This window comes from Tetrahymena thermophila (genome assembly GCF_000189635.1).
Source record: "Tetrahymena thermophila SB210 genomic scaffold scf_8254582, whole genome shotgun sequence".
Taxonomy (NCBI): Eukaryota; Ciliophora; class Oligohymenophorea; order Hymenostomatida; family Tetrahymenidae; genus Tetrahymena; species Tetrahymena thermophila.
This window is the reverse complement of record NW_002476353.1, coordinates 26296-39871: the sequence shown is the minus strand read 5'-3', so window position 1 is coordinate 39871 and position 13576 is coordinate 26296. Positions and strand designations below refer to the sequence as shown.

Sequence of the window (13576 nt, the reverse complement as noted above, 5' to 3'; positions counted from 1 at the left end):
CAATAAAACAAATTTATTTTAAACCTACTAAAAAAACTAAAAAAGTATATTAATTTTGAATTATATTATAAAATTAATTTGCTTTATTTCTGTTTTTATCTCATAAAATTAATCTGAAAATAAAAAAAATTTAAGATAAATTTAATTATTTTTCTATATTTATCAGGAAAAAAATATTTTTAAACATAAATTGATTTATTTTTATTTAATTTAAATTGATATTTATCATTCAAGTTATTATTTAATTAAAATGGTTAAATATTTATAAGATTTGATATCAATTTGCTTCATATCAAATTTTATCAAATGAAAAATTATTAAAGAATAAATTAAAATATACTTTTTTAAAGTAAAAAATATTTAAATTAACATTTTTTCAAAAAAATTAATGATAATTATATTTGATGAATTATTTTGTTTAAACCTTAATTTAAATTATCAAAAATACTGAAACTCAAAATTTTAAAATATACATCTTAAAAATTATATAATAAGCATTGAAAGTAGATTTAACCTTAATTAATATAAAAGAAATTTATACATTATAATCTATAAAAAATTAAATTTATGATTATTTTTTATTTATTATTTCTTTAAACTGTAATTTAAAATATCCAGAGTCACGACATAATTAAATAATTTTCTTCATAAAAAACATTTTTATATTTTGTAAAAAGTTGAAACCTAAAAATTGTATAAAAAGCATTAAAAGTAAATTGACCCTTACTTAATATGAATTAAATTAATAAGTGAAATCTATATAGGTTCATGAATATCAATTTCTTTCTTGTAATAATAAAATACTTTATCAAAGATTTTATACATATTTTTAATATTTTTTCATATTCCTTATTTAAGTTTGTAGATGTTCTTAGAATTTTTCTTTTCTTGATAACACAACTCATCTAGCATTGATTTAAAAGTTTTTTCTGGCTAATTAATATAAAATTTAAAAATAATTAGTGTAAAACAGCTAAGTATTTGAAACATACCCTGATGTTAATTTCTGCTTATATACATGCATAAGTAGTATCTACATTATTACTTTCTAATTATTTGATCTTTGATATTAACTATTTCTTAACCCATTATTCGTTATTATTTGTTACATAAATATCTTCTTTAGATTAAACTGGCTTATTTTTTTCATCATCAGTTTGATTTTCAGGCTTTGGTGGTAAAATATCTTCTTAAGTATAAACACGTGGTATAATAACACTTTGATTATCATAACCAGTCTCATCAAAACCTTTTTTCTCAGTTTCTTTCATTATTACTTTAATACATCCTATTTATATATTTTGTAAATCTATTTTTATTATTATTTATTGACTTAATATTTTACCTCTCTCTAGTTTTTTCATAGATTTTAATTAGCATACGCTTTTAAATTCAACAATTTACTAAACATTTTCTTCTTATGCTTCTTTTACTTCTTTTACTTCCTTTACTTCTTTTGATGCAATTAATATTGGATAATTTGGAGACACTTCGTCATTCTCCAATTTAATTTAAATAATTATTTTTTCTTTATCACCTTCTTAATCTCTAATTTCTAAATACTTTGCAACTTCTACCTATAACAATGAAATTTAATTGATTTATTTGCAATTATTATTTTCATATTTATACTTTTCTTTTTTGTCCCACACTTCTTTCCTGAGGTATTTCTCTCTCAGTAATATATAATCTTAAATGTGGATTCTTCTCTAGATAAACTTTGAGGAACTTTATTTCATTGTAATCTCCCTAAATTAATATGATTAATTATTGCTTCTTTTAAAAATTGATAAGCTTGCTAATTTATTACCTTTATTCCACATGAAATTGTATCTTTAAAATAAGATGATTGGTTCAAATAATTGTCTTCCATAACTAAAAATATCTTAATAAATAATTTATTATTGCAAAATTTAATTAATAAAATTTTATCAAACTTAGATTTTATTTATTATCGTATATTTAAAATAATAACTTTTATTATGATAGACATCACATTATATAGGTATTTGCTGAAACAAATACATTACTGAATTCGATAATTTAGTTATTAAGAATATTTTTTAAAAGTAGAAATTGTTTTGAAATGAAATTTTTCATTAAATATAATTTATGATTAAAGATAAACTAATAAGATAAACCAAAATTTTTTAAACATCAATGTTTAGCAGAATATTTCTAATTTGAATAAAAGTATATATCATAATATAAATTAGAATATATTCTGTGATTTCACTAAATAAACAATTATAATATTATTAATGCTTGTTTAAAATTTCACTATTTAAATTAAAACCAAAATGCTAAAAAAAATTAAGAAATAGATGAGTTTTAATTAGAGGTCCTACAGTAAATTAAAATGCTTTAAGATTTTAATATTAAATGAACTTTTTTTTTCAAATTTTAGAATATATTCAAAGATTCTTAGTTCCTTTGACAACAAATTCTTATTCATTTTAATACTTGTTGTTATTTTTTATATATTTGGTTCTTTATCTTTTGTTTCAGTTATTTTTGAGAATTTTTAGTTAATTTATTTATTTAGTTTTATAATTTTATGTGATATAAAATATTTTTATTGTAAACTCCTTTTTTTATTTTTTTAATATTACTTTTTTTGTTTTTGTAATTATTATTAAGAAACTTACAAATTATAATAATATTAATCTCAAATGATGTAATTTTTTTATTTACTTATAGGGCACTATTTTGAAGGACTCTACATACTTTATAGCCACTTACAAAAAAATAATTATAAAGTTAATTTTCTTTTTAATTAATGTTATTTTACTAGATTTGCTTAATTTTACCCAACACTATGATAAAAATCAAATTTTATTTTAAATTAAATCTTAATATTTGAGAATAATTTTTTTTAATATTTAGAGTTAGCAAGGTTTTATCAATTTAAAATACAAAGAAATTTTTCTTAAGTGCAAAATATAATAAGTAGTAAAATTTTTATTAATTTTACCATATTATAAATCATTTGATATAAAGTTATTGTCTATGCTAAACTTAAAAATCACATAATTAAATAAGTTAAAAGATGATAAAAATTTATTTTTAAAGTAAATGGAGAGTATAAAGTTGAAAATACTTTGTAATTAAAAAACATATGATCATGAAAATTTATTAAAATTTTAGAAAAATAAAGAAAAACCAGCTAAACAATATTTTTATGAAACACGTAGTAATACTTATCTATATTAGCTGACTGACATTAAATTTTATTATTATGTCATATTTAATTTAGATTATATACGTATTAAATAGTTTATCACCCAAAAAACACTTAGTTCAAAGTTTTATCAATATCAAAATCAATTTTTGGCGAAAAATAAATATTCAATAAATAAATAAATTTCTCAAAAAAGATTACCTATTAAAATAAAAAAAAGAGTTTAGAAGAAAAGAAATAAAAATGTCAGAATAAAGCTAAAATCAGTATCATCATTTAATTGATGATTAGTGTCAATTAATGTAATAAAAATTAGGAGCATTTTATTTATATATTAGAAGAAAATTCTTAAGCATATTAAAAATCAATATCTTATTTTTTATATAAATTAGACCTGGCTTGACAAACTTTATTAGATAGAGCGGATTAGGCCAATCTCATAACAGTTATAATATTGTTTCAATTATAGGTTCATAAAATTCTGGTAAATCAACTTTGTTGAATAGAGTTTTTGGAACAAATTTCCAAATGCTCTCCGGATCAAGCAGAACATAAACTACTAAAGGTATTTGGGTTTCTAGAGATAAGGAATAAAACATCTTAATTCTTGATGTTGAAGGTTCAAACAGTCGTCAAAGAGGAAAGGCTGAGAAGGGCTCTGAGGTAAATTATCTTTTTTTTATTTATTGAAATGATTTATTAATATTTTTTTCTATTTAGTTCTATGAAAGATCAACAGCTCTTTTTGCATTAGCTTTCTCTTAAATTCTTATTATAAACTGCAATTCATTGGTAAATAACTACTAATTTTATTATGCACAACAATAATTTTTTATCTACCGAACAGAATTTAGGACACGAATCAGAATATAGCATCATAAAAATTATTATGGAAATGAACATAAGACTTTTTAGATCAGATTAAGTGAAGCAAATGCTCATCATTATTAGAGATTTTAATGATGAGGTTGATAACTTTAAAGAAGTCACAGAATCCATTAGAAATGAAATATATGGAATTTGGGGTGAAATTCAAAAACCTCCTGAGTTTGCCAATGTCCAACCTGAATAAATCTTTAAAATCGATTTCTTCACATCTTCTCACTTCTAATATTAAAGACAAAAGTAAATATTTGCTTAAATTTTAAAAAGACTATTTTTTATTTATTCTACTACTGCTTTTGCTAGAATTTAATATTTTAATCTTAATAATAAACAGATTTGAATCAGATATGGTTTAATTAAGAGACAGATTTATTAATCCTGGTAACCCTTTCAATCTCTTTAAGGGTTATAACTATAATACAAACATCCCTATTGAAGCTTTGGAAGATTTGGCAACTACCCTTTGGGACACAATTCAGAAAAATGAAGATCTTAACTTACCTAACTAAAAGCTTTAAGCATCACAAGTTAGATGTTTAAAAATAAAGGATTAAGCAATCGATTTGATAAATTAAGATTTATAAAAATTAAAGTAAGATGCTGAAAGCAATTATTTAACTAATTTCAATGAAAGAGCATAGAACATAGTCACTCGTAGTCTCCATCACTATGACACTGAATCATAATATTATGTAGAAAAAATAAAACTTGAAATGAGAAAAGTACTAAATGATGAATTAAAAACTGCTTTATATCCTATTTTTAATTAATAAATTACCTCTCTTCAGTAAAATATTAAAAATGAACTCAAAAATAATTTAGATGCTCTTGATTCTAGAAACAGTAACTTACTTTTAATCAAAAAAACATAATATAATAAATCATTTTTTTTATTTACATAAAAGCTTCATTTATTAAGTATATGGATGATTTAAGCTTCATTAGGTAGTAGATTAAGCAAGTTATCCTTTAAGGATTACATTAATCCCTTCCATTTAATGAGTATAAGGTTGATTGGGAGATAACAAAGATTGATAGCCAACTCTCTAAGGTTCTTGAAGAAATTATTAACAATGCAAGAGAAATATAATTTGTTAAATATATCAATTCTTAAGAAAAGACTATTAAAAATAGCATCGATAATTTGATAAGCAATTGCTTTGATACTTTAGACTTAGAATTCTGGACAACTATAAGATCAGGTTTTAATCAAATCTTAAAAGAAAATGAAACTAGAATCAGAGATTAGATCTCTTAATTCTTTGATCATAGCAGAGTTGACAAGGAAATGAACAATATTATTCATTAATCCCATTAATTCCTTTAGGATGATATCTAAAAGAAAATAAGAGAGCTTTCATATTATCTATTGAAAAGGTAAAATAATCTCTTAATTTAACCTTAAATTAAATACAAAGTTTGTATTTGAAATTAAATTTTATTTTTTATTTGACTAAAAATAGATTCAAGAGAACCTTCTTAAAGGATGAAAAAGGTTTAACCAGAAAATGGAAGGAATTAGAAGAACCAGTTATTTAGCAATTATTCTTAGACTCTAGAAAGAGCATAGAAGATATTCTTTAGGAATTCACAAGATTTAAAGTCAGTCCACCTTAATCTCATTAATTCAGCGCTCGTATGAGCAATATGTTCTCTTCTGAAATTGTTGGAAGAGCATGTAAAAAATTTTTTTGATGATATTCTTTTTATTAAAATTTTTAATTTTAAATATTTTTAAATAGAAATGAATGATGAAGTGCGTTAAGCTAAGTAAAGCTTAGATTTCTCAAGTGAAGATTTCTCTGTTTTGTTAGATACTTCTTAAATTAATAAAATTAAGTAATAATTCATAGATGAATCAGAAGAAGAATACAATCAAGTTCTTAGATAAAGAGTAATTCTTTTAAATAATATTTCAATTAATTTATAAATTTACTTATAAAATAGAATACATCTTTCAATACTAATGTACCTAAGTGGATGTGGGTAGTTTTGGTATTTTTCATGTATGATGATGTCCTTAGATGGATGGCTAACCCTTTGTTATTATATCCAATTATTTTACTTGGATCCTTTATTGGTCTTTGTGTTGCTACAGGTAAAATTAATTAAAATAAATATGATGTTTTGAATTAAAGCTTTTTGTATATTAATAGGTTACTAATCTATTCCTAAAGTCCTTTTCTAATAAATATTTGGATAGCTTACTACTTTATTAGGTCCACTTTTACTAAAAATAAAGTGATAAAAATAAAAAATGGCAAACTTAAAAACTATAATGTTTCAAATATTCTTAATTATATAATCATATTTATTTTTTAAATATTTAGTTATCAATTATTTTAAATAATATTAATAATTTTATCATCTCTATAATTACTTTAAATAAATTTAATTTTCTTTAAATTATTAAAAAAGTATTTTATCAATATTTCTTTCATATTTATTTTAAATTTTTTGTTTATTTATTTTTTCTTAGCTTAATTTATAATTTTAATAAGCACTAAGTAAATCTTAAAATGTACAGATAATTTTTATTAACTTTAAATAATTTAAAAAGTATAAATATATAAAAAGTTTCTTTAATTTTATTTTATTGAGAATGTCTTTTATTATATTTGTCCTTATTTATCTTATTGATGAAAAAATATAAAAATAAATAATATTTTTTAATTTTTAAGAAGCAACATTATGAATGAATTTTCATTTAAATTTTTTTATTAAATAATGAAAATTTAAAATTATTATGGCTAATTGCATTATTTTTTTGAAGTTGAGATTACTAAGACTTATTTGAAAAATATTATTAATTTTCTCTATATAGAAAAGATTTAAACAATAAAGATCAGCAAGATTTTTCTTTTAATTAATTAGGAAATATTTTGGCTGTAAATATTTTGTTAAAATTTTTATAATTTTTAATGTTAATATTTAAATTTTAAGTTCTTATTTGAAGATGACATTTTAAAATATATGCTTAGAATTTTAAAAGTTGTGATAAAAAATATAATAAATCTATTAATTTTTATAATACAATTATAAAATTATCATAAAACATTATAAATTGGTGAGTTTAAATTTAATATCTTTATATGGTGTTTATTTAATAGCAATATAGATATATACATTAATTTTTTGAGTGTTAGAATACTTTTTGGAGTAATTAATTTTTTAAAAAATTTATGAATAAAATTACATTGTAATTTAAGCATTTTTTAGTAATAAATTTGATGGTCTCAAATAATTTTTATCAAAAAATGTATTACTCAATATTATTACCTAAGAATATGAAATTTAATAATGTACACTCAAATTTAATAATATAAATTCAATAATAATCTGATTAGATCATTTACATAATTAATATATTAATTTTTATCCACATATAATTTGATTACCAAAAACAATAAATTTGTGGCAAAAGTAAAAAGATTTGGATAATTCAGTATTGTTACTAACTATATACAATCATTTAATTTCAGCGAAATTAAAATTTTAGTATTAACTATTTGGCTAATTTACATCTAATAAAATTAAGATTATAGATAAAAGCATTAGGTTACCATTTTAAAAAAATGTTAATTAGAAATTATTCTCCTGTTAAGACTAGCTCTTAAATTTCTCATCAAACAAAGTAAAGTCTTTATGATTCCATGAAGTTTTAGATGAAAAGATCTTCTTCTCAAAATCCAAATATTTCATTAGATTAGAGAAGCCTAAATAGCTTTTTGTTAAATCAGAATGCCTTAAGAATAGTTTCCCCCTACAAAAAGTAAATAGTACTCAACAATATTATATGAAATATTATATTTGTCAATTTTAAAGGGTATAAAGGCAAACATTAGGGTTCCACAATTTAAATGTTTTATCTATTCGCGACTGTAGTGGTCATAATTAGCTATTTTTAAGTAAAGACGCCTCACCAATAAAAAAAAGAGCGCTTAATACAGTAATTAGAATTTTAAAAATAAAAAGATCAATTAAAATTATTATTTAATATTCTATATAGTAAGCATCAACAATAAGGAGTGAATTGATTATATAAGCAACTTAAAAAGACTAAGAAGAGGTATTGAAAAAATTTTAAAGAAGCTAAACTCCTCTTAATAAGGGTTAAAGAAACATTCATATAAGATCTATAAGCTCCTGCAATTTAAACATGAGTAAATATTTAATATATGAGAGTTAATATCTCATTTTTGCCTTTATACAATTTTTTAAATTTACTAATTATAAAGCTAAATAAGAGTCAGCTTCTCCTACAAAAGTTAATAATTCAGGGTTAGACTCAAGTAGAGGAATGTTAACTTTTAGCACAAATTTTTAAAACACACCAAAAACAGCAAACAGTTCTCAAATGAGAAGAAGTGAGTCTTCAGGTTTTAGAAAATCAGATAATCTCAATTCCTAAGTTTAAGTTAAAATTAATGAATATGAAAATTTAAATAACGTAAAATAGAGTTTTAAAGTATTTTTTTAACTAAGATTCATATATTTATAAAGAAAATATAAGAACTGCAATATGAAAAGTAGTCTATGTAAGAATATATTGAGAGAATTAAAAAAGAGATCACCAATGAAAAATTTTTAATTTAAATATCCAAGGATAATACAGTAAAGTACAATAGAGAAAATAACAATAATATGGCTTCTAATGATCGTTTGGCTTAAGAATAGTTATACAAATCATTAGAAATATAAAAAATACTATAAGAAATAAATTAGATTAAAATTGATTAAGAGGAAATTAAATAATATAACTCTTAAATTTTAGAATAAATTGAAAACGAAAAACTGTAGATTGAATAACTGAAAGGTGAAATTTATCAGAATAAGAAGGATTAACTAGATATGAATGTAATATTTTATTTTTTAAATGAAGTTATATTATTTAATGTTAAATTAAAAGAAATAAAAAGAAAAGATTCTTAAAGATCTCCAAATTTAACACAAGCAAATGATTTGCATAGAAAAGAAATATATTGATAAGGTAAAATAAATATTTATTTTTTTGTCGTTTTTTGAAAATAAATAAATTGTATTTAAATCATCAAAAAAGGCTCGCTTATAAAACTAAGTTCTTCATAAAGTGAACACAAGTTGTCTCTCCTAAGATTTTTTAGATAAAAATAATATCCAAAGTTAAAGTGCATCATCTAAAAATATTATCAGCCTTTCTTAGATAAATGAAGATAACGATAAATAAGACAGTTTAATTCTCAAAAATGACCATTAAATTCCTTCTTTGTTCAAAGCAAATTCTAAAAATAAAAAAAAGAATGAAAATACAATTTAATTTTCTTTAGAAAAAAATCAAACTAATTCTTATAATAACGATATGTTTTGACTATATTTATAAATTTATTTTTAACATAATTTATTTATATATTAAAGATTGCTTAAAGTTTTCTTAATCTTTGCTAAATAATTACCAAAAATTGTTAAATTCGTTAATTTTTTATTTATAATAAAATATGTAAATAATTTATTTAATTACTAAAAAACAGATTCAAAAAATAATTTATTTTAATTTTTTAATATTTACAATAAATATATACTTATGCTTATAATTGGATAATTTAAAGAGAAATATATTGGCTATTTATTTAAAAAAGTGATGAAATATCCATTTGAATTTATCAAAATTTATATGCAGAAAACTTTAGTTATTATTTATTTGTAAATTAATCTTAAAAAGTATTTTTGATGGGTTTATTATTTTAGTTTTTAAATCTGCTTTTCAGATAATAAATAAAAATTTATTTTTTATTTGAATGATTAATAATAATACAATTCTTATTAATAAAAATATTTAATGGATAGTAATATTTACTTTCTGTAAGACTGAATTCAACAATTTTTAGAATTTTTAAGCTTTTGAAAAGATGAAGAGTTTATTAAATAAATTTTAAAAGTTTTTAAGTTTTAAGAATTGATGGGATATTTTAATTTAACATTAAAAAGAAAAATAAATGGATAGTAGTATTTTGATAGTTATAAATTTTAATACGCTAATACATATATTCTTTCATAAAAAAACATTTATCATTTATGATAAATTAAAGAACTTGCAAATTAAAACATTTAAAATCACTTTCATAACTTTTAACTAGTTATAATAGTCCTAAAATTTTTTAGCACTCATAAAATATTTAACCAGTAAAATTAAATTCTAAATTTTATCAGAACTTTTTTTCCTATTTTAAGTTTTAAAGATATATAAATAGGTTTTTACAAATCTAAAATGATTAAACATACTTATATTTCTGAGCCTATAGGATTTAAAGTATTTAAAATTTGATATAGACAAACTTTTCATAGTAATTGGTATTAGATAGTAATAAACAAATGATAGATAAATCAAAATATATTAATATGATTTTTCTATTATTTAGAATGCATGAACAACTAGCTTTTTATGTATTTTTTTTATTCTTGTCTGCTATTTCAAGTTTTTTTGAATGAGTCTTTAATAAAAACCATACACATATATTTTTCAGTTTAATCTTTTTTTTCAAAATTAATAAATATTATATAAAATATACTTTTTGATAATAATTAAAAAATCAAGTTTTATAGATTTAGGTAAACTTAGTTAGAATTGTAAGTAAACTTGTAGTATTATATTTAGTTACTGCTTATAAAAACATGGGTTAATTAGCTATTACAATTTAAAATAAATGCTGCTGTAATAACTCTGAATCAAAAGGAGGATACTTGCAATTTGACCAGGATTTTCAACAAATTTAGATAGATTAAGAATTTTTCAATTAGTAGCAATGGTATATTAAAGAAGACAATAAACTTCTTTTTAATCCTGATAAATTTATATTTCTCTATACCGGTTATAAAAAAGATCATGTAAAATATTTAAGGATAATTGAACTAAATCAATTTAAATTGTTTTTTACCATTAAAAGCATTTGTTAAAAATAGCAGATCCTTATTTTTCATTTTAACTAATAGGATGACATGAGTAAGCATTGGGAAAAATTAGATTTAAGATAAACAATTAAGCATGGCATATTTTAAAGAGAAAATAATTATGAAGTACTTGCCTTAAAATGGAAATACCTCATAAGAAAGTAAAATTCTTTAATTAGTCTATTAGAATGAAATAACAGTTTGTTTTATGATATTTATATATGCTTGTTTAATCAAAATAGAGGAGTTCCAATGAATTTGATGAGGACAATTATATTAGATATTTATAAGCGCACCTTTACTGATAATCTTTAAGAATATACGATAGCTCTTAATATCATATTTAAAGATAATATACCATCTTAGATAAAAACTGCACCTCTATTAATGGATGATGATCGCCCTATAGAAGAGGTTGTTAAGTTTAGTATTCTGAATGAAAAAGGATACGAAGCACTTAAAAGAATATTATGGGTTTTAAAAGAAATGTATCATTAAATCGATTACAATCCTATGGTTGTTTAAATAGCAGCTTTACTTTTGGTATTTTTGAAAGAAGAGGAAGCGTATGCTGTTTTAAAGTTAATGATAGAAGATTCCACTAAATTATTGAGCGAATCAAAATAAGTAATTATAAATTATTGTTGGCAAAATAAAATAAGAAATTATTTATCTCTAAAAATATCTTAAAATAATAAAAATTAGCTTAACTCATTCTGAGTAAATATTTTTGTAAAAATTATAACTAGAATTCATCTGCAGAGGAAGAAAGGTCTCTTAGATGGCACTTTTTAATGAAAAAAGCTGATTTTACAAGGTATTATATTATATTTGCATTCAAAACTTAATAATTTAATATACTTAATCTAACTAGATTTGCAAAGTCATTCTTTGATACAGTCTCATCTAAAAGCAAAACATTTAAATAAATACTTTAGCATTTTAAAGATATAGGCTTTGATTATTTAGATCTATTCAAAGATATTACAAATAGTATATTCTCTGGATATCTTAATTTCAGCACTGTAATTAAGATTTTTATAATATACATGAATGAAGGAATCAAAGTCTATTTTAGATTTATGTATGCTCTTTGCAGAGTTATTTATAAGGATATTTTAAAGGTAATTATTTTATATTTATATTAAGTTTTTATTTAGCTTTATTGATTAAATAAGGTCAGAGATATTTCTACAATGAAAAGTCTAATCAGAAAGATGGGATTAAATATGAAACCAAAATAAATTAAAGAAATGATAAATGTAATTGATTTGATTTTCTATTCCTCTTTTATAAGATTGTTAAATTAATTTTTAAAATAGAAAGCTTTTAGTTTGAGATTGGTAAAAGTTAATTAAACACTGTAGCGTTATAGCATACGTAAAAGTGATGAAGTGGAAATGGCAACAAAAAAAATATACTTTATTCCTCATTTAGATCAAGAATCGAATATAATTAACTAAGAACAAGTAAATAAAATTAATCAAGAATTAAAAATAAATTAATACTTTCAAAATATTTCAAAATAATTAAGCTTGAAACAATATGGGGCTGGCTGCCTTAGATTTTAAAATTATCAGATGGTGTTTAGATATGGTGTTCTAATTAAGATGGTTATTCATTAGCAAATTTATATAAAAGGTGTGAATAATATCAGGGAAAACAAATGTTATTATTGGTTAAAGCTTGCAACAATTCAGTAAGCTTATTTATTTGATAATAAAATATAATTATTATTTCAAACTAGGTTTTTGGAGCTTATTGCGATCAAATTTTAAAACCTTAAAATAATTATTTTGGTTCATTTGAGTCTTTTGTTTTCTAACTTGAGCCTGAAGCAGTCAAATTTGAAACTTAAGAAGATCAGACTAATCACCTCTTCTGCTGCTTAGATTACTTTTCATTCGGTGCAGACAAGTAAAATAAATAAATAAATAGATTATTTTTTTTACTTTAAATTTAATAAATATAGTGCTGCTCTTTAAATTGATAGTAGTTTAAGTAGAGGATCTACAGATGTTTCTAAAACATATAAAAACCCTGTATTAACAGGTGATGTAAATAAAAAACATTTCTCATGCATAGAATTTGAAGTTTATACTTTTGAATGAGAAAAGAAATTAAATAAAGCTTGTTTTAAATATTAAAATTAATTTAATTTAAAATCCTTTCTATCTATCAAAAGAGATACTTACTTACTTAATTACTCATCATAAATGGTTAAATATAGATAATCAATTGAAATTTAATTAGTTAGTTACATTGTATAATATCTGTCTATTTTTTCAAAAGACATCCTATTTATTGTATTTATATTAATCATTATCTTAATTATTTCAAACTTTTAAATCTGCTAAACAAATTAACTAAAATAAAATAATCTTTTTTAAATAGTTTTATTCATGTTATTTTGCTTGTTAATTAATTTTCTTTAGATTTTACTGGATTATAATACATTTTTTTAAAAATAAAAAATGATTCCTCCGAGGTTTGAACTCGGGACCTTCAGTGTGTTAGACTGACGTGATAACCACTACACTAAGGAATCGTACTTGATAATTAACATAAATTATGATTTAGTATTTG

At 20.9% G+C, this 13576-nt stretch overlaps 4 protein-coding genes across 4 annotated transcripts; 3 read left to right on the top strand and 1 right to left on the bottom strand. All coding sequences in view use genetic code 6, as the record gives it.

Moving 5' to 3' along the window:
- Nucleotides 1–840: 840 nt before the first annotated feature.
- On the bottom strand, nucleotides 841–1873 carry TTHERM_00139630 (hypothetical protein; the record flags this gene model as incomplete). The annotated part of the gene is made up of 5 exons (XM_001019846.3): nucleotides 841–933; nucleotides 993–1288; nucleotides 1346–1577; nucleotides 1633–1749; nucleotides 1811–1873. The coding sequence occupies 5 exons, from the start codon at nucleotides 1871–1873 to the stop codon at nucleotides 841–843; spliced, it is 801 nt and encodes a 266-aa protein (XP_001019846.1).
- Nucleotides 1874–3424: 1551 nt separating this feature from the next.
- On the top strand, nucleotides 3425–6311 carry TTHERM_00139640 (ROOT HAIR defective 3 GTP-binding protein; the record flags this gene model as incomplete). The annotated part of the gene is made up of 10 exons (XM_001019847.3): nucleotides 3425–3483; nucleotides 3574–3844; nucleotides 3902–3973; nucleotides 4029–4306; nucleotides 4401–4909; nucleotides 4972–5443; nucleotides 5530–5744; nucleotides 5809–5960; nucleotides 6014–6164; nucleotides 6223–6311. The coding sequence occupies 10 exons, from the start codon at nucleotides 3425–3427 to the stop codon at nucleotides 6309–6311; spliced, it is 2268 nt and encodes a 755-aa protein (XP_001019847.2).
- A 1168-nt stretch (nucleotides 6312–7479) lies between these two features.
- TTHERM_00139650 (hypothetical protein) lies at nucleotides 7480–9413 on the top strand (the record flags this gene model as incomplete). The annotated part of the gene is made up of 7 exons (XM_001019848.2): nucleotides 7480–7838; nucleotides 7892–8015; nucleotides 8076–8229; nucleotides 8305–8516; nucleotides 8570–8923; nucleotides 8976–9056; nucleotides 9126–9413. Exons 1-7 carry the CDS (start codon nucleotides 7642–7644, stop codon nucleotides 9411–9413), a joined length of 1410 nt encoding a protein of 469 aa, XP_001019848.1. The 5' UTR covers nucleotides 7480–7641.
- Nucleotides 9414–10714: 1301 nt separating this feature from the next.
- Nucleotides 10715–13101, top strand: TTHERM_00139660 (rab-GTPase-TBC domain protein; the record flags this gene model as incomplete). The annotated part of the gene is made up of 10 exons (XM_001019849.3): nucleotides 10715–10927; nucleotides 11033–11151; nucleotides 11233–11617; nucleotides 11740–11807; nucleotides 11865–12114; nucleotides 12169–12252; nucleotides 12313–12459; nucleotides 12525–12689; nucleotides 12738–12907; nucleotides 12963–13101. The coding sequence occupies 10 exons, from the start codon at nucleotides 10715–10717 to the stop codon at nucleotides 13099–13101; spliced, it is 1740 nt and encodes a 579-aa protein (XP_001019849.3).
- Between the last annotated feature and the right edge of the window lie 475 nt (nucleotides 13102–13576).